General features: G+C 44.6%; 2 protein-coding genes across 2 annotated transcripts; both read right to left on the bottom strand.

Moving 5' to 3' along the window:
• Window positions 1-1,013: 1,013 nt before the first annotated feature.
• On the bottom strand, window positions 1,014-8,934 carry LOC134857628 (uncharacterized). The gene is made up of 5 exons (XM_063873744.1): window positions 8,792-8,934; window positions 4,755-4,957; window positions 3,202-3,519; window positions 1,612-1,999; window positions 1,014-1,329 (listed from the first exon to the last, which is right to left on the bottom strand). Exons 1-5 carry the CDS (start codon window positions 8,932-8,934, stop codon window positions 1,014-1,016), a joined length of 1,368 nt encoding a protein of 455 aa, XP_063729814.1.
• A 4,880-nt stretch (window positions 8,935-13,814) lies between these two features.
• Window positions 13,815-21,734, bottom strand: LOC134857612 (uncharacterized). Its single transcript, XM_063873743.1, has 5 exons — window positions 21,592-21,734; window positions 17,556-17,758; window positions 16,003-16,320; window positions 14,413-14,800; window positions 13,815-14,130 (listed from the first exon to the last, which is right to left on the bottom strand). The coding sequence occupies exons 1-5, from the start codon at window positions 21,732-21,734 to the stop codon at window positions 13,815-13,817; spliced, it is 1,368 nt and encodes a 455-aa protein (XP_063729813.1).
• Window positions 21,735-24,455: the final 2,721 nt, after the last annotated feature.

Genomic DNA, 24,455 nt, shown 5'->3' with positions numbered 1-24,455 from the left:
AAGTTGCGACAAAGCCTAAGCTGCCCCCTTTCTTTTTCGTCATTACAACCACGCAAGCCCATGGCAATTTTGAGGGTTCTATCATGTCGTATTCGAGCAGCATTTTTCTTTCAGCTCGAAACGCTTCCGATTTATGTGGCGTCATTCGTCTTGCGCTTTCCCTGTGCGGAACGGCGCCTTCTTCTAATTCGATCTGGTGTTCGACGAAATTGCAACAACCGATATCTGCCTTATGTTTTGAAAATACATCCGCGTTCCGATTTGAAACCGCCCGCAATAATTCAAAACCTCCCTCACCTATTTTCCCTTTTAAGTGTTTTCATTTCTGGCAAAACCGCTTTGTCAGATTCTAGTTCAAATGACGAGGGGCGTTCCGGAAAATTCGAGCAGCTCGACAAACCGTTGTCCGCTTCGGACTTCAATGAAAACAGTTTATGAATAGATTTTAATTCATTAATCCTCTTTAAAATTTTATTATTATTTGCATGACAAGGACAGTCTTTCACACTATATCTCTTCAAGTTTTGTGTCTCTTCATAGTCGGTCCTCATCAGAAAACCGTAAGCAAGTTTCTTTCCACGCTGGATTGAAACCGTGGTGTCCAGTGTGTTCAATAACACACTGACACACAGTCCGTTTCGAGTTACCGAGAAGCTCCGGCCTAAAATCACTGAACTTTGACTATTTGGATTCGGTACTAAACAAACCTGTTTACTATCACTTAGTGAATTCAAATTCCTCATTCTATGTCCCGGCTGTAGTTTTACCTTTCTATCTAAAAAGATTGGTACCTTATTTTCATCTGTTATGATTCTATTAATTGGTTTCTCAATATATTTCCGGTCCGGGTTTCTAATCCTTATTAGACCGTTGTTCAAGTCAATCATCACGTCGAAATTCCTGACAAAATCTCTGCCCAAGATGAATTGGTCGGAGTCATCCATATTCTTTACTATCAGGAAGCTCATCCAAAGATTCCGTCCTCCCATGTGTAGGACCGTTATTGGTGTTCTTCAGGCTACGTAATTCGCTCCTCGATTGGCCGCGGCCAGTCGGAGATTTGTCAGAATTGGATCTTCCCTCGTGAAGCCCATTCTCTCCCAAGTTTTTATCGGCATCACGCTCACTACCGCTCTTGTGTCCAGAAGCCCTGTGACTCCGATTTTCTTTCCGTTTGTGTCGAGCAGATGTGCAGTCACATCTGCTTCGTATCCAATGTGAACCGCGTCTTGCTCCATCATGCCGTCATGGCCTATCCTACGGAATTTAAGTTCTTCTTCACCCAAATAGATCTGCCCTAATTGGTCACTGTCTGTTGTCACATATGTCCTAGTGTAGATACTGATTCCATCCACGTTCAGCATCACTTGATACGGTCCGTGGACTTCCACGTAGCGCCCGTGAAGCTTCTTTATTCGAGGGCCACCCGTTGTTAGTAGTACTCGCACAGTTCTTGATTCAGTGCGTGGCTCCACCTCCCTCAGATAATCTGCATATGTGTCCAAATGCATCAAAGTGAACTCTGATAGTTCACTCAGATTTCTGATTACCTGGTGTAACGCTACCGAGATTATCGATTGTATTTTGCTTCCTTGTGGTACCATACCGAACCTCTGCCCGGAGATCACATTTAGTTTCATGCTCAAACTACTTGATGCCTTTGTTTTTTCGACTTCTGTTGCCTCGAAGGCATTCAGCTTCTCCTGTGGTTTCTCATTTTCCAATTCAAGCTTCACTTTTTGCTCGATCTCGTTTGTTACCAGTTCCTGTTGCACTCTATTTAGAGCATCCCTCGCGGCTGCCCTATAATCAACCTTGAAGTCATCCGCCGCAGTCAACGGTTCTGGTTCACATGTCTCATCCGTTACCGCCTTCATCTTCTTCGTTGCCAGCTCTTGCGGTTTTTCTTTTCTGCGCACCTCCGCTTCACTCAATAGGCGAGCCTTACTGGCTTTCTCAACCGATAAAGCTGCCTCATGCCTTGGATTCTTGATGTCTGCTACAGCATACCAAAATTGCGGACAATCCGATTTGAAATGACCTTCCAAGTTACAAAAGATTCACCTCGGGCCGAATTTTGCAATTACTCCTCTCATGAAATCTTCATGGTCGACTTCTGACGCATCATCGTCCTCGAGGCTAAAGCCTATTGCTTTCATGCCCTGTTTGTAAGTTGGGCATGCTGACACATGATGGTCCGTCGAACTGCAATTTGCACAAGAGCGCCTCTTGTCCATATCGTCCCTTGGTTTGTACCAGTTGTTCCCTTGGTTTGCTGGTCCGTTGTTAAAATTGCCATAATTCTTCTTGTAATATCCAGATCTCGATGGATGCTTCAGCAAAATATATTCTTTTGATTTGAAACTCAACTCCTCTGGTGTTGGGGCATTGGTTGAAAGTGGTGTGTTATGTGTTAATAACATTGTTCGTAGTTCATCATTCTTCACACCATCGATGAACTTTGGGGCTACTGCCAGGTTCATTCTTCTGTTTGACTCATCTGGTTGGCTACGCCTTCTCAGCATCTTCAAATCGTCTAGAAACTTGTCTATCGTCTCATCTTCTCGTTGCCTCCGTTTCTCGAAGCGCATCATTGCTTGATGTCTCCGCAGCCCTGAGCCAAAACGATTTAACAAGATTTCAAAGTGTCAAGTTGGTACTGCTTTTGGGCCATCCCGCAGTTTAGGGCTAACCCTTCCAAGTTACTGGTGAGCGCACTGCTCTTCCCCTTCCAGCCAAGAAGCCCTGTGACTCCGATTTTATTTCCGTTGGTGTCGAGCAGATGTGCAGTCACATCTGCTTCGTATCCAATGTGAACCGCGTCTTGCTCCATCATGCCGTCATGGCCTATCCTACGGACTTTAAGTTCTTCTTCACCCAAATAGATCTGCCCTATTTGGTCACTGTCTGTTGTCACATATGTCCTAGTGTAGATACTGATTCCATCCACGTTCAGCATCACTTGATACGGTCCATAGACTTCCACGTAGCGCCCGTGAAGCTTCTTTATTCGAGGGCCACCCGTTGTTTGTAGTACTCGCACAGTTCTTGATTCAGTGCGTGGCTCCACCTCCCTCAGATAATCTGCATATGTGTCCAAATGCATCAAAGTGAACTCTGATGGTTCACTCAGATTTCTGATTACCTGGTGTCCCGCTACCGAGATTATCGATTGTATTTTGCTTCCATGTGGCACCATACCGAACCTCTGCCCGGAGATCACATTTAGTTTCATGCTCAAACTACTTGGTGCCTTTGTTTTTTCGACTTCTGTTGCCTCGAAGGCATTCAGCTTCTCCTGTGGTTTCTCATTTTCCAATTCAAGCTTCACTTTTTGCTCGATCTCGTTTGTTACCAGTTCCTGTTGCACTCTATTTAGAGCATCCCTCGCGGCTGCCCTATAATCAACCTTGAAGTCATCCGCCGCAGTCACCGGTTCTGGTTCACATGTCTCATCCGTTACCGCCTTCATCTTCTTCGTTGCCAGCTCTTGCGGTTTTTCTTTTCTGCGCGCATTCGCTTCACTCAATAGGCGAGCCTTACTGGCTTTCACACTCGATAAAGCTTCCTCATGCCTTGGATTCTTGATGTCTGCTACAGCATACCAAAATTGCGGACAATCCGATTTGAAATGACCTTCAAAGTAACAAAAGAAGCACCTCGGGCCGAATTTTGCAATTACTCCTCTCATGAAATCTTCATGGTCGACTTCTGACGCATCTTCGTCCTCGAGGCTAAAGCTATATTGCTTTCATGCCCTGTTTGTGTGTTGGGTATGCTGACACATGATGGTCCGTCGAACTGCAATTTGCACAAGAGCGCCTCTTGTCCATATTGTCCCTTGGTTTGTACCAGTTGTTCCCTTGGTTTGCTGGTCCGTTGTTAAAATTGCCATAATTGTTCTTGTAATATCCAGATCTCGATTGAGGCTTCAGCAAAAGATGTTCTTTTGACTTGAAACTCAATTCCTCTGGTGTTGGCGCTTTGGTTGAGAGTGGTGTGTTATGTGTTGCTAACATTGTTCCAAGTTCATCATTCTTCTTACCATCGATGAACTTTGAGGCTACTGCCAGGTTCATCCTTCTGTTTGACTCATCTGGTTGGCTACACCTTCTCAGCATCTCCAAATCGTCTAGAAACTTGTCTATCGTCTCATCTTCTCGTTGCCTCCGTTTCTCGAAGCGCATCATTGCTTGATGTCTCTGCAGCCCTGAGCCAAAACGATTTAACAAGATTTCGAAGATTTTCTCAGCAATGTCAAGTTGGTACTGCTTTTTGGCCATCCCGCAGGTTAGGGCTAACCCTTCCAAGTTACTGTTAAGCGCACTGTTCTTCCTCTTCCAGCCAAGAAGCCCTGTGACTCCAATTTTCTTTCCGTTGGTGTCGAGCAGATGTGCAGTCACATCTGCTTCCTATCCAATGTGAACCGCGTCTTGCTCCATCATGCCGTCATGGCCTATCCTACGGACTTTAAGTTCTTCTTCACCCAAATAGATCTGCCCTATTTGGTCACTGTCTGTTGTCACAAATGTCCTAGTGTAGATACTGATTCCATCCACGTTCAGCATCACTTGATACGGTCCATAGACTTCCACGTAGCGCCCGTGAAGCTTCTTTATTCGAGGGCCACCCGTTGTTAGTAGTACTCGCACAGTTCTTGATTCAGTGCGTGGCTCCACCTCCCTCAGATAATCTGCATATGTGTCCAAATGCATTAAAGTGAACTCTGATGGTTCACTCAGATTTCTGATTACCTGGTGTCCCGCTACCGAGATTATCGATTGTATTTTGCTTCCATATGGCACTTGGTGCCTTTGTTTCTTCGACTTCTGTTGCCTCGAAGGTATTCCGTTTCTCCCGTAGTTTCTCATTTTCCAATTCGAGCTTCACTTTTTGCTCGATCTCTTTTGTTTTCAGTTCCTGTTGCACTCTATTAAGAGCATCCCTCGCGGCTGCCCTATAATCAACCTTGAAGTCATCCGCCGCAGTCACCGGTTCCGGTTCACATGTCTCTTCCGTTACCGCCTTCATCTTCTTCGTTGCCAGCTCTTGCGGTTTTGCTTTTCTGCGCGCCTCCGCTTCACTCAATAGGCGAGCCTTACTCGCTTTCACACCCGATAAAGCTTCCTCATGCCTTGGATGCTTGATGTCTGCTACAGCATCCCAGAATTGCGGACAATCCGATTTGAAATGACCTTCCAAGTTACAAAAGAAGCACCTCGGGCTGAATTTTGCAATTACTCCTCTCATGAAATCTTCATGGTCGACTTCTGACGCATCTTCGTCCTCGAGGCTAAAGCCTATTGCTTTCATGCCCTGTTTGTATGTTGGGTATGCTGACACATGATGGTCCGTCGAACTGCAATTTGCACAAGAGTGCCTCTTGTCCATATCGTCCCTTGGTTTGTACCAGTTGTTCCCTTGGTTTGCTGGTCCGTTGTTAAAATTGCCATAATTGTTCTTGTAATATCCAGATCTCGATGGAGGCTTCAGCAAAAGATGTTCTTTTGACTTGAAACTCAATTCCTCTGGTGTTGGCGCTTTGGTTGAGAGTGGTGTGTTATGTGTTGCTAACATTGTTCCAAGTTCATCATTCTTCTTACCATCGATGAACTTTGAGGCTACTGCCAGGTTCATCCTTCTGTTTGACTCATCTGGTTGGCTACACCTTCTCAGCATCTCCAAATCGTCTAGAAACTTGTCTATCGTCTCATCTTCTCGTTGCCTCCGTTTCTCGAAGCGCATCATTGCTTGATGTCTCTGCAGCCCTGAGCCAAAACGATTTAACAAGATTTCGAAGATTTTCTCAGCAATGTCAAGTTGGTACTGCTTTTTGGCCATCCCGCAGGTTAGGGCTAACCCTTCCAAGTTACTGTTAAGCGCACTGTTCTTCCTCTTCCAGCCAAGAAGCCAAAGTTACAAAAGAAGCACCTCGGGCTGAATTTTGCAATTACTCCTCTCATGAAATCTTCATGGTCGACTTCTGACGCATCTTCGTCCTCGAGGCTAAAGCCTATTGCTTTCATGCCCTGTTTGTATGTTGGGTATGCTGACACATGATGGTCCGTCGAACTGCAATTTGCAAAAGAGCGCCTCTTGTCCATATCGTCCCTTGGTTTGTACCAGTTGTTCCCTTGGTTTGCTGGTCCGTTGTTAAAATTGCCATAATTGTTTTTGTAATATCCAGATCTCGATGGAGGCTTCAGCAAAAGATGTTCTTTTGACTTGAAACTCAATTCCTCTGGTGTTGGCGCTTTGGTTGAGAGTGGTGTGTTATGTGTTGCTAACATTGTTCCAAGTTCATCATTCTTCTTACCATCGATGAACTTTGAGGCTACTGCCAGGTTCATCCTTCTGTTTGACTCATCTGGTTGGCTACACCTTCTCAGCATCTCCAAATCGTCTAGAAACTTGTCTATCGTCTCATCTTCTCGTTGCCTCCGTTTCTCGAAGCGCATCATTGCTTGATGTCTCTGCAGCCCTGAGCCAAAATGATTTAACAAGATTTCAAAGTGTCAAGTTGGTACTGCTTTTTGGCCATCCTGCAGTTTAGGGCTAACCCTTCCAAGTTACTGGTAAGCGCACTGCTCTTCCTCTTCCAGCCAAGAAGCCCTGTGACTCCGATTTTTTTTCCGTTGGTGTCGAGCAGATGTGCAGTCACATCTGCTTCGTATCCAATGTGAACCGCGTCTTGCTCCATCATGCCGTCATGGCCTATCCTACGGACTTTAAGTTCTTCTTCACCCAAATAGATCTGCCCTATTTGGTCACTGTCTGTTGTCACATATGTCCTAGTGTAGATACTGATTCCATCCACGTTCAGCATCACTTGATACGGTCCGTGGACTTCCACGTAGCGCCCGTGAAGCTTCTTTATTCGAGGGCCACCCGTTGTTAGTAGTACTCGCACAGTTCTTGATTCAGTGCGTGGCTCCACCTCCCTCAGATAATCTGCATATGTGTCCAAATGCATCAAAGTGAACTCTGATGGTTCACTCAGATTTCTGATTACCTGGTGTCCCGCTACCGAGATTATCGATTGTATTTTGCTTCCTTGTGGCACCATACCGAACCTCTGCCCGGAGATCACCTTTAGTTTGATGCTCAAACTACTTGGTGCCTTTGTTTCTTCGACTTCTGTTGCCTCGAAGGTATTCAACTTCTCCCGTAGTTTCTCATTTTCCAATTCGAGCTTCACGTTTTCAGTTCCTGTTGCACTCTATTCAGAGCATCCCTCGCGGCTGCCATATAATCAACCTTGAAGTCATCCGCCGCAGTCACGGGTTCCGGTTCACATGTCTCTTCCGTTACCGCCTTCATCTTCTTCGTTGCCAGCTCTTGCGGTTTTTTTTTTCTGCGCGCCTCCGCTTCACTCAATAGGCGAGCCTTACTGGCTTTCACACCCGATAAAGCTTCCACATGCCGTGGATGCTTGATGTCTGCTACAGCATCCCAGAATTGCGGACAATCCCATTTGAAATGACCTTCCAAGTTACAAAAGAAGCACCTCGGGCTGAATTTTGCAATTACTCCTCTCATGAAATCTTCATGGTCGACTTCTGACGCATCTTCGTCCTCGAGGCTAAAGCCTATTGCTTTCATGCCCTGTTTGTAAGTTGGGTATGCTGACACATGATGGTCCGTCAAACTGCAATTGGCACAAGAGCGCCTCTTGTCCATATCGTCCCTTGGTTTGTAACAGTTGTTCCCTTGGTTTGCTGGTTCGTTGTTAAAATTGCCATAATTGTTCTTGTAATATCCAGATCTCGATGGAGGCTTCAGCAAAAGATGTTCTTTTGACTTGAAACTCAACTCCTCTGGTGTTGGCGCATTGGTTGAGAGTGGTGTGTTATGTGTTGCTAACATTGTTCGAAGTTCATCATTCTTCTTACCATCGATGAACTTTGAGGCTACTGCCAGGTCCATCCTTCTGTTTGACTCATCTGGTTGGCTGCGCCTTCTCAGCATCTCCAAATCGTCTAGAAACTTGTCTATCGTCTCATCTTCTCGTTGCCTCCGTTGCTCGAAGCGCATCATTGCTTGATGTCTCTGCAGCCCTGAGCCAAAACGATTTAACAAGATTTCAAAGATTCTCAGTTGGTACTGCTTTTTGGCCATCACGCAGTTTAGGGATGTCCCTTCCAAGTTACTGGTAAGCGCACTGCATTCTTGCCTTTCTGACAAGTCCTCTTCCTCAAAATGCAGTTTCATAACTTCTATCCAGGTATCAATACAGCCATCAGATTCGTCTTTGTAGCATCTTGGTTTCTTAAAAACCATTCTGGACTTTTCGCTACGTTCATTGGTTCTAGATAACCTCGTAAGGAATGTCTCCAAAGACCTGTTCAGATGTTCAAAGGCTGTGGCTATTGATGTAACCTCTCTTGAATGCCCTGCTTGAGTACCATTGCCCCCTGATAAGGGTTCTGCACTTGGAACTTCCCTTCCGTCCGATTCACTTGGATTGTTTCTTCCTTGGCTCACATGACTCATCCCTGGGCTCGCATGACTCCTGTTACTGGAATCACCTCTCCCAGTCGCATGTGTGCCTTGCGTCGGGCGTTCTTTTGAGGTCTGTCTGTTTCCAGTTGAACTTCCTCCGATGTTTGAGCCCCATCTTCTATTATACCCTGGGGCATAGCCTGATGAATTTCCCCTACCTCTAGTGGAACCATATGTCCTTCTCCTATTTTGTTGGTCATTGAAGTTCACCCTCGGCTCCCTGCTGGGTCCTCCCGAGTTCGGTTTCCCATCTTTTGGTCCACTCCTGCTGCCTAGTAGCCCGTCCAACCTATCCATGATAGCCTGAGTTCGCATCTCCATCATCGCATCTATCTTTATGTCAAGAGTCTCAAGAGTCTGCTCTTCTTGAATTCTCAACTTCTCCATGTCGTCTCTCAATCGTGACTCTCTCTGTTCCGCTTCCCTTGTCATTCACGACAACTTCTTCGCCAAGTGTTCATCCGTTCTTTCCTTCAAGCGTTTTTCGCTTCTACCAACTTCTTGTCTATTGTGGTTTATTTATTCCCGCAGATTTTCTCTCTGGACGTGGACTGCTCTTTCTAGTTCACTCATTCTTATGAACATCTGTTCATTCTGTTCTCCTATGCTGCCCACTATGTTGGTCAAGGCTTCTTCAATTGATACTCCGTTGTCCACTAGTGGCGTCACAAGTGGCGGTGTCACCCTGTCGATCCCAAGTAGTTTGGTGTTGGTCGAGATTCGGGCTTTGATTCTCTGCCTCGACGTCTTTTCATTATCCATCTCTGGATCCGCTGGTGCGTTGCTTAGCCCTGTGGATCTATTCTCCCCAGTTCGCATTTCCGATTTCGTCATACTCACAAAGTCTCCTGATTAGCCTGATGGGTTTGTGGTTTTGCTTATTGTCCTCACTACACCAAATTGGTCCATGGTACCAGTCCCTCTGTCGGTGTATGCTTCATTCTCCTGAGTCCAACTATTGAGGCTGACTCGATATCCAAAGTCAACTTGCTCGTCATCGTCCTCTTCTTCCTCCTGGGATTCTCCTTCATCGCCTGTACCCGCTCCCATGGTAAAAGGAAAGATGTTTCCGAAAGTGTTCTTCACTCTCTTTGAAAACGATGAGGACGTTGCCTGTTTCTCCGTCACGCCTGCCTTCAAGGAGTTGTGTGTGTGAGATCTTCTAGTTGCCACAATTTCAGAAGAGATGTCGGACAGTTCCGACATCTCCTCTCGGTCCAGTGTCCAGGTGGAAGTGGCAAAATCTTGGTCTTGTTCTACCGGAGTAGATTCACTCGCCAGCCTTCTGCTCCTCTCCCCTCCGGTCTAAGTATTTCCTGGTTCTCGTCCATGGCCTGGTCCGGATGGACGTCCACTTCTAGCATTGCTTTTCGCTCTGCTGAGGACTTTTGATTCCTGGTCTCAATCATTCTGCCTGAAACCGTCTCCCCATTGTCGGTCCGGGTTCGTGTGATCCTTTCCACAAAAGGGTCGGTCCTAGCTTTTCTCTGTTTCTCAGGTATGAATTTCCTGGAGCTATCACCTAGTTTAGGTATCCTTGACTTGTCTAGACTCATATTCAATTTACCACTTCTTACTGCCTATACACTCAATTCGATTGCTAGTGTCCTTTTAATCTGACTACTGATAATAATAACAGAACACAATAAATTTCAAACGTTTCTTTTAAATAGTGACCACAAATCCTTGTATGTTATCTCAGTACAGCGTGTATACATTTTATTCACAATGATCGATTATTAAATTTAAAAAGTGAAGCTAGCACAGTATGATGATGTCAACTTATCTAAAAAAGTGTGTTCTCACTACCCAATCAAGCACAAATATTATTGATTTAAAACCCAAAAAACAAAAATAAGAATATTTTCTTTGAAAAACGTATGTGTTTTGTCCTTTTAGTTGATCGCAATACAATAGTCGAACTTGTTTCTAAATAAAGACCTTTCCCTGCTTGGTGCAGCACCAAACAGACAAAACTTGAGGGCATTAATTTTCTCAAGTGGGCGTTTATTGCACCCACCGAGTCCTGTGTTACCTATCTGCCTTCGGACTTCCCGAGCTAGACCCACTACAATTCTCGGAGAAATCACTTTTCTCAAAAACGTTTTGGATTTCAATCCACACCAATGAGTTACACACTCTTGTTCAATCTAGACTTAGTGTCGCGAATATCCGAGCTTAGACCTGTTTTGTTTTGGTTTGGTTTTTTTTATAAAAGGCAAGTTACCAGTGCAGTCACTGGTTCCCAGCCAATCTCCTAATAACCTAATACCTTTAACTACTTTCTTTTCTGTTGTCCTCTTAAGTCTTGACAAAACAATACCCATCCGGATTGACAAAATTGTGACTCCTCCGGATTGGCAAAATTAGAACCCTCCAGATTGGCAAAAATAGGACCCCTCCGGATTGGTGAAAATAGGACCCTTCCGGATTGACAAAATTGGGACCCCTCCGGATTGGCAAACTTGGGACCCCTCCGGATTGGGACCCCTCCGGGTTTGTAAAAACAGGCTCTCGAGGACTTTTTTAAATTTTCACCCGATACCCTTCTGGATACGATCTCCGATGCTTTTATGCTGTTCGAACTAACTAGGAAGGGTGTTTAGTCTTTCCCAAAACCCTTCCGGATTGAAGTTAAGCCTCTTATTTGACGATTCACTCTAACGGTGAATGGTCTTGGCACTATGCTAGTTTCGAATTGACTATAGTTTTCTGGTCCCCTTAGCCTTCTCTTTTTGTCTGCAACAGCGTAAAATTGCCTTATTCAACCGTCACTATCCTTTGGTAGGGTTGTAAGGGCTTTCCAACAATTTTTTTTATAAAACGTGAAGGGTCTACCTTCCCGAATTGGTGAATTTGCTAAAAACAATCTTAAAAAAATTTCACGCCCACTTTTTTGAATCATTGATGTTTCTATTAGTAAGCTCAACTAAATTCTGATCTAATGGTACCAAGATCAACTGGATCTGTGCAGCAGTTCCAATGTTATTAACCAAAACGTCTTTTTTCTAAGGTCAAAAAATTTGTCTCTTATAGGTTCTGCCTATCTTTTTTCGCAATTCTGTTCTTTCCGATCTAAAAATTATTGATCCGAGCTCAGAAGGCCTGTACTTTTCTAGTTTAATGCAAAAAATTGATCTAAATTGCTCTAGTTGAAAAAAACTTGCCAAAAACAATGCTATTTGGACCCCTCCGGATTGATGAATCCACTAAGTCAAAACGTTAAATTCGATTTCTCTGTAACCCGGAAGGTTGTTTGCAAACGGGTTTTAAAAACTGACGATTCTTTAGTGGAAGTTTTCCAAACAACAGTTTTTACTGTCCTTACTCAAAAATGTCAAAAAATGTTTTAACTTTATAGCGTTTCGTTTATTCAAAAATCACGAAAATTCGGTTTTTGGTACCCAAATAGTTCCAACCAATTCTGAACTAAACTCAACCGGTTCTACCTATTATACTAGTACAGTTACAATGTAACTCACTAATTTAGCTTTTTGTTCCGTTTCAAAAAATATCGATATCTCAAAAATCGCGATTTGTGGTGGGATCAAAATATCGCTTTTTTGACGCTAAAAACCGGTCCGCTTACTCTGTTTTTCGCCGAAAAACGATATAGGAGTATTAATATAGACTGTATAAAAAATAATACTAGTAATACTATACCCATCCAGGTTTGTTCAATATCCGAATTAAGGTGCTTAACTCGGAAATTCGCAGTTGGGTGAAGGGTCACTACAGTGCAGCACTGTCGAGACCCCCACAGATTACTATCTTACTTTTTGTACCAAAAGGGATACAAAACTTGTTAACGATACCCAACAGTCGATTGTTGTTATCATTGAGCCCCCTCTTGTCGCTCCTTGAACTGCTTGCCGGATCAGTCTTCTTCACTAATCCCGAGACCCTTCCGGATTGAGCGCAAATTAGCATCAGCGTGCTTAAATACTCAAATAACCCTACATTACAAGCCTCACAAACGGGCCACACAATTGATCGTAACGATCTCAACTGATCTAAATGCCTGTAACAACACTATATCTAATAACAACAAATGGGAGGGTCGGATCACATCTCGTCTGGGTGATGATTTCTACTGATTTTATACTTTTTCACTGTTTTTGGTTTTTTCGGTTATTTTTTTATGTTTTTTGTTTTTTTTGGGTATTATACTACTTTTTGTTTGGTTTCTTGTATATCTTTAATTGTTTTTGGTCACAGATCTCTCAATCAACGAGGGGACGGCCGATCCCCCCACCCTTCCTGGAACGTGAATGTTTGGTCTTAACTAGGTTAAAAAGCTATTCACGGGAATCCGGAAGGCTTCCGGGTTCCGAACTACCCTTCCGCCCCGGCGGTTAGGGCTTATTAAGGGCGCGGAATGCTCGTTAACGGTTCTGACGGTCATGATGTTAAAAAATGACGCTTCCGATTTATGTGGCGTCATTCGTCTTGCGCTTTCCCTGTGCGGAACGGCGCCTTCTTCTAATTCGATCTGGTGTTCGACGAAATTGCAACAACCGATATCTGCCTTATGTTTTGAAAATACATCCGCGTTCCGATTTGAAACCGCCCGCAATAATTCAAAACCTCCCTCACCTATTTTCCCTTTTAAGTGTTTTCATTTCTGGCAAAACCGCTTTGTCAGATTCTAGTTCAAATGACGAGGGGCGTTCCGGAAAATTCGAGCAGCTCGACAAACCGTTGTCCGCTTCGGACTTCAATGAAAACAGTTTATGAATAGATTTTAATTCATTAATCCTCTTTAAAATTTTATTATTATTTGCATGACAAGGACAGTCTTTCACACTATATCTCTTCAAGTTTTGTGTCTCTTCATAGTCGGTCCTCATCAGAAAACCGTAAGCAAGTTTCTTTCCACGCTGGATTGAAACCGTGGTGTCCAGTGTGTTCAATAACACACTGACACACAGTCCGTTTCGAGTTACCGAGAAGCTCCGGCCTAAAATCACTGAACTTTGACTATTTGGATTCGGTACTAAACAAACCTGTTTACTATCACTTAGTGAATTCAAATTCCTCATTCTATGTCCCGGCTGTAGTTTTACCTTTCTATCTAAAAAGATTGGTACCTTATTTTCATCTGTTATGATTCTATTAATTGGTTTCTCAATATATTTCCGGTCCGGGTTTCTAATCCTTATTAGACCGTTGTTCAAGTCAATCATCACGTCGAAATTCCTGACAAAATCTCTGCCCAAGATGAATTGGTCGGAGTCATCCATATTCTTTACTATCAGGAAGCTCATCCAAAGATTCCGTCCTCCCATGTGTAGGACCGTTATTGGTGTTCTTCAGGCTACGTAATTCGCTCCTCGATTGGCCGCGGCCAGTCGGAGATTTGTCAGAATTGGATCTTCCCTCGTGAAGCCCATTCTCTCCCAAGTTTTTATCGGCATCACGCTCACTACCGCTCTTGTGTCCAGAAGCCCTGTGACTCCGATTTTCTTTCCGTTTGTGTCGAGCAGATGTGCAGTCACATCTGCTTCGTATCCAATGTGAACCGCGTCTTGCTCCATCATGCCGTCATGGCCTATCCTACGGAATTTAAGTTCTTCTTCACCCAAATAGATCTGCCCTAATTGGTCACTGTCTGTTGTCACATATGTCCTAGTGTAGATACTGATTCCATCCACGTTCAGCATCACTTGATACGGTCCGTGGACTTCCACGTAGCGCCCGTGAAGCTTCTTTATTCGAGGGCCACCCGTTGTTAGTAGTACTCGCACAGTTCTTGATTCAGTGCGTGGCTCCACCTCCCTCAGATAATCTGCATATGTGTCCAAATGCATCAAAGTGAACTCTGATAGTTCACTCAGATTTCTGATTACCTGGTGTAACGCTACCGAGATTATCGATTGTATTTTGCTTCCTTGTGGCACCATACCGAACCTCTGCCCGGAGATCACATTTAGTTTCATGCTCAAACTACTTGATGCCTTTGTTTTTTCGACTTCTGTTGCCTCGAAGGCATTCAGCTTCTCCTGTGGTTTCTCATTTTCCAATTCAAGCTTCACTTTTTGCTCGATCTCGTTTGTTACCAGTTCCTGTTGCACTCTATTTAGAGCATCCCTCGCGGCTGCCCTATAATCAACCTTGAAGTCATCCGCCGCAGTCAACGGTTCTGGTTCACATGTCTCATCCGTTACCGCCTTCATCTTCTTCGTTGCCAGCTCTTGCGGTTTTTCTTTTCTGCGCACCTCCGCTTCACTCAATAGGCGAGCCTTACTGGCTTTCTCAACCGATAAAGCTGCCTCATGCCTTGGATTCTTGATGTCTGCTACAGCATACCAAAATTGCGGACAATCCGATTTGAAATGACCTTCCAAGTTACAAAAGATTCACCTCGGGCCGAATTTTGCAATTACTCCTCTCATGAAATCTTCATGGTCGACTTCTGACGCATCATCGTCCTCGAGGCTAAAGCCTATTGCTTTCATGCCCTGTTTGTAAGTTGGGCATGCTGACACATGATGGTCCGTCGAACTGCAATTTGCACAAGAGCGCCTCTTGTCCATATCGTCCCTTGGTTTGTACCAGTTGTTCCCTTGGTTTGCTGGTCCGTTGTTAAAATTGCCATAATTCTTCTTGTAATATCCAGATCTCGATGGATGCTTCAGCAAAATATATTCTTTTGATTTGAAACTCAACTCCTCTGGTGTTGGGGCATTGGTTGAAAGTGGTGTGTTATGTGTTAATAACATTGTTCGTAGTTCATCATTCTTCACACCATCGATGAACTTTGGGGCTACTGCCAGGTTCATTCTTCTGTTTGACTCATCTGGTTGGCTACGCCTTCTCAGCATCTTCAAATCGTCTAGAAACTTGTCTATCGTCTCATCTTCTCGTTGCCTCCGTTTCTCGAAGCGCATCATTGCTTGATGTCTCCGCAGCCCTGAGCCAAAACGATTTAACAAGATTTCAAAGTGTCAAGTTGGTACTGCTTTTGGGCCATCCCGCAGTTTAGGGCTAACCCTTCCAAGTTACTGGTGAGCGCACTGCTCTTCCCCTTCCAGCCAAGAAGCCCTGTGACTCCGATTTTATTTCCGTTGGTGTCGAGCAGATGTGCAGTCACATCTGCTTCGTATCCAATGTGAACCGCGTCTTGCTCCATCATGCCGTCATGGCCTATCCTACGGACTTTAAGTTCTTCTTCACCCAAATAGATCTGCCCTATTTGGTCACTGTCTGTTGTCACATATGTCCTAGTGTAGATACTGATTCCATCCACGTTCAGCATCACTTGATACGGTCCATAGACTTCCACGTAGCGCCCGTGAAGCTTCTTTATTCGAGGGCCACCCGTTGTTTGTAGTACTCGCACAGTTCCTGATTCAGTGCGTGGCTCCACCTCCCTCAGATAATCTGCATATGTGTCCAAATGCATCAAAGTGAACTCTGATGGTTCACTCAGATTTCTGATTACCTGGTGTCCCGCTACCGAGATTATCGATTGTATTTTGCTTCCATGTGGCACCATACCGAACCTCTGCCCGGAGATCACATTTAGTTTCATGCTCAAACTACTTGGTGCCTTTGTTTTTTCGACTTCTGTTGCCTCGAAGGCATTCAGCTTCTCCTGTGGTTTCTCATTTTCCAATTCAAGCTTCACTTTTTGCTCGATCTCGTTTGTTACCAGTTCCTGTTGCACTCTATTTAGAGCATCCCTCGCGGCTGCCCTATAATCAACCTTGAAGTCATCCGCCGCAGTCACCGGTTCTGGTTCACATGTCTCATCCGTTACCGCCTTCATCTTCTTCGTTGCCAGCTCTTGCGGTTTTTCTTTTCTGCGCGCATTCGCTTCACTCAATAGGCGAGCCTTACTGGCTTTCACACTCGATAAAGCTTCCTCATGCCTTGGATTCTTGATGTCTGCTACAGCATACCAAAATTGCGGACAATCCGATTTGAAATGACCTTCAAAGTAACAAAAGAAGCACCTCGGGCCGAATTTTGCAATTACTCCTCTCATGAAATCTTCATGGTCGACTTCTGACGCATCTTCGTCCTCGAGGCTAAAGCTATATTGCTTTCATGCCCTGTTTGTGTGTTGGGTATGCTGACACATGATGGTCCGTCGAACTGCAATTTGCACAAGAGCGCCTCTTGTCCATATTGTCCCTTGGTTTGTACCAGTTGTTCCCTTGGTTTGCTGGTCCGTTGTTAAAATTGCCATAATTGTTCTTGTAATATCCAGATCTCGATTGAGGCTTCAGCAAAAGATGTTCTTTTGACTTGAAACTCAATTCCTCTGGTGTTGGCGCTTTGGTTGAGAGTGGTGTGTTATGTGTTGCTAACATTGTTCCAAGTTCATCATTCTTCTTACCATCGATGAACTTTGAGGCTACTGCCAGGTTCATCCTTCTGTTTGACTCATCTGGTTGGCTACACCTTCTCAGCATCTCCAAATCGTCTAGAAACTTGTCTATCGTCTCATCTTCTCGTTGCCTCCGTTTCTCGAAGCGCATCATTGCTTGATGTCTCTGCAGCCCTGAGCCAAAACGATTTAACAAGATTTCGAAGATTTTCTCAGCAATGTCAAGTTGGTACTGCTTTTTGGCCATCCCGCAGGTTAGGGCTAACCCTTCCAAGTTACTGTTAAGCGCACTGTTCTTCCTCTTCCAGCCAAGAAGCCCTGTGACTCCAATTTTCTTTCCGTTGGTGTCGAGCAGATGTGCAGTCACATCTGCTTCCTATCCAATGTGAACCGCGTCTTGCTCCATCATGCCGTCATGGCCTATCCTACGGACTTTAAGTTCTTCTTCACCCAAATAGATCTGCCCTATTTGGTCACTGTCTGTTGTCACAAATGTCCTAGTGTAGATACTGATTCCATCCACGTTCAGCATCACTTGATACGGTCCATAGACTTCCACGTAGCGCCCGTGAAGCTTCTTTATTCGAGGGCCACCCGTTGTTAGTAGTACTCGCACAGTTCTTGATTCAGTGCGTGGCTCCACCTCCCTCAGATAATCTGCATATGTGTCCAAATGCATTAAAGTGAACTCTGATGGTTCACTCAGATTTCTGATTACCTGGTGTCCCGCTACCGAGATTATCGATTGTATTTTGCTTCCATATGGCACTTGGTGCCTTTGTTTCTTCGACTTCTGTTGCCTCGAAGGTATTCCGTTTCTCCCGTAGTTTCTCATTTTCCAATTCGAGCTTCACTTTTTGCTCGATCTCTTTTGTTTTCAGTTCCTGTTGCACTCTATTAAGAGCATCCCTCGCGGCTGCCCTATAATCAACCTTGAAGTCATCCGCCGCAGTCACCGGTTCCGGTTCACATGTCTCTTCCGTTACCGCCTTCATCTTCTTCGTTGCCAGCTCTTGCGGTTTTGCTTTTCTGCGCGCCTCCGCTTCACTCAATAGGCGAGCCTTACTCGCTTTCACACCCGATAAAGCTTCCTCATGCCTTGGATGCTTGATGTCTGCTACAGCATCCCAGAATTGCGGACAATCCGATTTGAAATGACCTTCCAAGTTACAAAAGAAGCACCTCGGGCTGAATTTTGCAATTACTCCTCTCATGAAATCTTCATGGTCGACTTCTGACGCATCTTCGTCCTCGAGGCTAAAGCCTATTGCTTTCATGCCCTGTTTGTATGTTGGGTATGCTGACACATGATGGTCCGTCGAACTGCAATTTGCACAAGAGTGCCTCTTGTCCATATCGTCCCTTGGTTTGTACCAGTTGTTCCCTTGGTTTGCTGGTCCGTTGTTAAAATTGCCATAATTGTTCTTGTAATATCCAGATCTCGATGGAGGCTTCAGCAAAAGATGTTCTTTTGACTTGAAACTCAATTCCTCTGGTGTTGGCGCTTTGGTTGAGAGTGGTGTGTTATGTGTTGCTAACATTGTTCCAAGTTCATCATTCTTCTTACCATCGATGAACTTTGAGGCTACTGCCAGGTTCATCCTTCTGTTTGACTCATCTGGTTGGCTACACCTTCTCAGCATCTCCAAATCGTCTAGAAACTTGTCTATCGTCTCATCTTCTCGTTGCCTCCGTTTCTCGAAGCGCATCATTGCTTGATGTCTCTGCAGCCCTGAGCCAAAACGATTTAACAAGATTTCGAAGATTTTCTCAGCAATGTCAAGTTGGTACTGCTTTTTGGCCATCCCGCAGGTTAGGGCTAACCCTTCCAAGTTACTGTTAAGCGCACTGTTCTTCCTCTTCCAGCCAAGAAGCCAAAGTTACAAAAGAAGCACCTCGGGCTGAATTTTGCAATTACTCCTCTCATGAAATCTTCATGGTCGACTTCTGACGCATCTTCGTCCTCGAGGCTAAAGCCTATTGCTTTCATGCCCTGTTTGTATGTTGGGTATGCTGACACATGATGGTCCGTCGAACTGCAATTTGCACAAGAGCGCCTCTTGTCCATATCGTCCCTTGGTTTGTACCAGTTGTTCCCTTGGTTTGCTGGTCCGTTGTTAAAATTGCCATAATTGTTTTTGTAATATCCAGATCTCGATGGAGGCTTCAGCAAAAGATGTTCTTTTGACTTGAAACTCAATTCCTCTGGTGTTGGCGCTTTGGTTGAGAGTGGTGTGTTATGTGTTGCTAACATTGTTCCAAGTTCATCATTCTTCTTACCATCGATGAACTTTGAGGCTACTGCCAGGTTCATCCTTCTGTTTGACTCATCTGGTTGGCTACACCTTCTCAGCATCTCCAAATCGTCTAGAAACTTGTCTATCGTCTCATCTTCTCGTTGCCTCCGTTTCTCGAAGCGCATCATTGCTTGATGTCTCTGCAGCCCTGAGCCAAAATGATTTAACAAGATTTCAAAGTGTCAAGTTGGTACTGCTTTTTGGCCATCCTGCAGTTTAGGGCTAACCCTTCCAAGTTACTGGTAAGCGCACTGCTCTTCCTCTTCCAGCCAAGAAGCCCTGTGACTCCGATTTTTTTTCCGTTGGTGTCGAGCAGATGTGCAGTCACATCTGCTTCGTATCCAATGTGAACCGCGTCTTGCTCCATCATGCCGTCATGGCCTATCCTACGGACTTTAAGTTCTTCTTCACCCAAATAGATCTGCCCTATTTGGTCACTGTCTGTTGTCACATATGTCCTAGTGTAGATACTGATTCCATCCACGTTCAGCATCACTTGATACGGTCCGTGGACTTCCACGTAGCGCCCGTGAAGCTTCTTTATTCGAGGGCCACCCGTTGTTAGTAGTACTCGCACAGTTCTTGATTCAGTGCGTGGCTCCACCTCCCTCAGATAATCTGCATATGTGTCCAAATGCATCAAAGTGAACTCTGATGGTTCACTCAGATTTCTGATTACCTGGTGTCCCGCTACCGAGATTATCGATTGTATTTTGCTTCCTTGTGGCACCATACCGAACCTCTGCCCGGAGATCACCTTTAGTTTGATGCTCAAACTACTTGGTGCCTTTGTTTCTTCGACTTCTGTTGCCTCGAAGGTATTCAACTTCTCCCGTAGTTTCTCATTTTCCAATTCGAGCTTCACGTTTTCAGTTCCTGTTGCACTCTATTCAGAGCATCCCTCGCGGCTGCCCTATAATCAACCTTGAAGTCATCCGCCGCAGTCACGGGTTCCGGTTCACATGTCTCTTCCGTTACCGCCTTCATCTTCTTCGTTGCCAGCTCTTGCGGTTTTTTTTTCTGCGCGCCTCCGCTTCACTCAATAGGCGAGCCTTACTGGCTTTCACACCCGATAAAGCTTCCACATGCCGTGGATGCTTGATGTCTGCTACAGCATCCCAGAATTGCGGACAATCCCATTTGAAATGACCTTCCAAGTTACAAAAGAAGCACCTCGGGCTGAATTTTGCAATTACTCCTCTCATGAAATCTTCATGGTCGACTTCTGACGCATCTTCGTCCTCGAGGCTAAAGCCTATTGCTTTCATGCCCTGTTTGTAAGTTGGGTATGCTGACACATGATGGTCCGTCAAACTGCAATTGGCACAAGAGCGCCTCTTGTCCATATCGTCCCTTGGTTTGTAACAGTTGTTCCCTTGGTTTGCTGGTTCGTTGTTAAAATTGCCATAATTGTTCTTGTAATATCCAGATCTCGATGGAGGCTTCAGCAAAAGATGTTCTTTTGACTTGAAACTCAACTCCTCTGGTGTTGGCGCATTGGTTGAGAGTGGTGTGTTATGTGTTGCTAACATTGTTCGAAGTTCATCATTCTTCTTACCATCGATGAACTTTGAGGCTACTGCCAGGTCCATCCTTCTGTTTGACTCATCTGGTTGGCTGCGCCTTCTCAGCATCTCCAAATCGTCTAGAAACTTGTCTATCGTCTCATCTTCTCGTTGCCTCCGTTGCTCGAAGCGCATCATTGCTTGATGTCTCTGCAGCCCTGAGCCAAAACGATTTAACAAGATTTCAAAGATTCTCAGTTGGTACTGCTTTTTGGCCATCACGCAGTTTAGGGATGTCCCTTCCAAGTTACTGGTAAGCGCACTGCATTCTTGCCTTTCTGACAAGTCCTCTTCCTCAAAATGCAGTTTCATAACTTCTATCCAGGTATCAATACAGCCATCAGATTCGTCTTTGTAGCATCTTGGTTTCTTAAAAACCATTCTGGACTTTTCGCTACGTTCATTGGTTCTAGATAACCTCGTAAGGAATGTCTCCAAAGACCTGTTCAGATGTTCAAAGGCTGTGGCTATTGATGTAACCTCTCTTGAATGCCCTGCTTGAGTACCATTGCCCCCTGATAAGGGTTCTGCACTTGGAACTTCCCTTCCGTCCGATTCACTTGGATTGTTTCTTCCTTGGCTCACATGACTCATCCCTGGGCTCGCATGACTCCTGTTACTGGAATCACCTCTCCCAGTCGCATGTGTGCCTTGCGTCGGGCGTTCTTTTGAGGTCTGTCTGTTTCCAGTTGAACTTCCTCCGATGTTTGAGCCCCATCTTCTATTATACCCTGGGGCATAGCCTGATGAATTTCCCCTACCTCTAGTGGAACCATATGTCCTTCTCCTATTTTGTTGGTCATTGAAGTTCACCCTCGGCTCCCTGCTGGGTCCTCCCGAGTTCGGTTTCCCATCTTTTGGTCCACTCCTGCTGCCTAGTAGCCCGTCCAACCTATCCATGATAGCCTGAGTTCGCATCTCCATCATCGCATCTATCTTTATGTCAAGAGTCTCAAGAGTCTGCTCTTCTTGAATTCTCAACTTCTCCATGTCGTCTCTCAATCGTGACTCTCTCTGTTCCGCTTCCCTTGTCATTCACGACAACTTCTTCGCCAAGTGTTCATCCGTTCTTTCCTTCAAGCGTTTTTCGCTTCTACCAACTTCTTGTCTATTGTGGTTTATTTATTCCCGCAGATTTTCTCTCTGGACGTGGACTGCTCTTTCTAGTTCACTCATTCTTATGAACATCTGTTCATTCTGTTCTCCTATGCTGCCCACTATGTTGGTCAAGGCTTCTTCAATTGATACTCCGTTGTCCACTAGTGGCGTCACAAGTGGCGGTGTCACCCTGTCGATCCCAAGTAGTTTGGTGTTGGTCGAGATTCGGGCTTTGATTCTCTGCCTCGACGTCTTTTCATTATCCATCTCTGGATCCGCTGGTGCGTTGCTTAGCCCTGTGGATCTATTCTCCCCAGTTCGCATTTCCGATTTCGTCATACTCACAAAGTCTCCTGATTAGCCTGATGGGTTTGTGGTTTTGCTTATTGTCCTCACTACACCAAATTGGTCCATGGTACCAGTCCCTCTGTCGGTGTATGCTTCATTCTCCTGAGTCCAACTATTGAGGCTGACTCGATATCCAAAGTCAACTTGCTCGTCATCGTCCTCTTCTTCCTCCTGGGATTCTCCTTCATCGCCTGTACCCGCTCCCATGGTAAAAGGAAAGATGTTTCCGAAAGTGTTCTTCACTCTCTTTGAAAACGATGAGGACGTTGCCTGTTTCTCCGTCACGCCTGCCTTCAAGGAGTTGTGTGTGTGAGATCTTCTAGTTGCCACAATTTCAGAAGAGATGTCGGACAGTTCCGACATCTCCTCTCGGTCCAGTGTCCAGGTGGAAGTGGCAAAATCTTGGTCTTGTTCTACCGGAGTAGATTCACTCGCCAGCCTTCTGCTCCTCTCCCCTCCGGTCTAAGTATTTCCTGGTTCTCGTCCATGGCCTGGTCCGGATGGACGTCCACTTCTAGCATTGCTTTTCGCTCTGCTGAGGACTTTTGATTCCTGGTCTCAATCATTCTGCCTGAAACCGTCTCCCCATTGTCGGTCCGGGTTCGTGTGATCCTTTCCACAAAAGGGTCGGTCCTAGCTTTTCTCTGTTTCTCAGGTATGAATTTCCTGGAGCTATCACCTAGTTTAGGTATCCTTGACTTGTCTAGACTCATATTCAATTTACCACTTCTTACTGCCTATACACTCAATTCGATTGCTAGTGTCCTTTTAATCTGACTACTGATAATAATAACAGAACACAATAAATTTCAAACGTTTCTTTTAAATAGTGACCACAAATCCTTGTATGTTATCTCAGTACAGCGTGTATACATTTTATTCACAATGATCGATTATTAAATTTAAAAAGTGAAGCTAGCACAGTATGATGATGTCAACTTATCTAAAAAAGTGTGTTCTCACTACCCAATCAAGCACAAATATTATTGATTTAAAACCCAAAAAACAAAAATAAGAATATTTTCTTTGAAAAACGTATGTGTTTTGTCCTTTTAGTTGATCGCAATACAATAGTCGAACTTGTTTCTAAATAAAGACCTTTCCCTGCTTGGTGCAGCACCAAACAGACAAAACTTGAGGGCATTAATTTTCTCAAGTGGGCGTTTATTGCACCCACCGAGTCCTGTGTTACCTATCTGCCTTCGGACTTCCCGAGCTAGACCCACTACAATTCTCGGAGAAATCACTTTTCTCAAAAACGTTTTGGATTTCAATCCACACCAATGAGTTACACACTCTTGTTCAATCTAGACTTAGTGTCGCGAATATCCGAGCTTAGACCTGTTTTGTTTTGGTTTGGTTTTTTTTATAAAAGGCAAGTTACCAGTGCAGTCACTGGTTCCCAGCCAATCTCCTAATAACCTAATACCTTTAACTACTTTCTTTTCTGTTGTCCTCTTAAGTCTTGACAAAACAATACCCATCCGGATTGACAAAATTGTGACTCCTCCGGATTGGCAAAATTAGAACCCTCCAGATTGGCAAAAATAGGACCCCTCCGGATTGGTGAAAATAGGACCCTTCCGGATTGACAAAATTGGGACCCCTCCGGATTGGCAAACTTGGGACCCCTCCGGATTGGGACCCCTCCGGGTTTGTAAAAACAGGCTCTCGAGGACTTTTTTAAATTTTCACCCGATACCCTTCTGGATACGATCTCCGATGCTTTTATGCTGTTCGAACTAACTAGGAAGGGTGTTTAGTCTTTCCCAAAACCCTTCCGGATTGAAGTTAAGCCTCTTATTTGACGATTCACTCTAACGGTGAATGGTCTTGGCACTATGCTAGTTTCGAATTGACTATAGTTTTCTGGTCCCCTTAGCCTTCTCTTTTTGTCTGCAACAGCGTAAAATTGCCTTATTCAACCGTCACTATCCTTTGGTAGGGTTGTAAGGGCTTTCCAACAATTTTTTTTATAAAACGTGAAGGGTCTACCTTCCCGAATTGGTGAATTTGCTAAAAACAATCTTAAAAAAATTTCACGCCCACTTTTTTGAATCATTGATGTTTCTATTAGTAAGCTCAACTAAATTCTGATCTAATGGTACCAAGATCAACTGGATCTGTGCAGCAGTTCCAATGTTATTAACCAAAACGTCTTTTTTCTAAGGTCAAAAAATTTGTCTCTTATAGGTTCTGCCTATCTTTTTTCGCAATTCTGTTCTTTCCGATCTAAAAATTATTGATCCGAGCTCAGAAGGCCTGTACTTTTCTAGTTTAATGCAAAAAATTGATCTAAATTGCTCTAGT

This window comes from Symsagittifera roscoffensis, chromosome 1 (assembly GCF_963678635.1).
Source record: "Symsagittifera roscoffensis chromosome 1, txSymRosc1.1, whole genome shotgun sequence".
In the NCBI taxonomy this organism is placed as follows: Eukaryota; Metazoa; Xenacoelomorpha; order Acoela; family Convolutidae; genus Symsagittifera; species Symsagittifera roscoffensis.
This window is presented reverse-complemented; position numbering and strand designations above follow the sequence as displayed.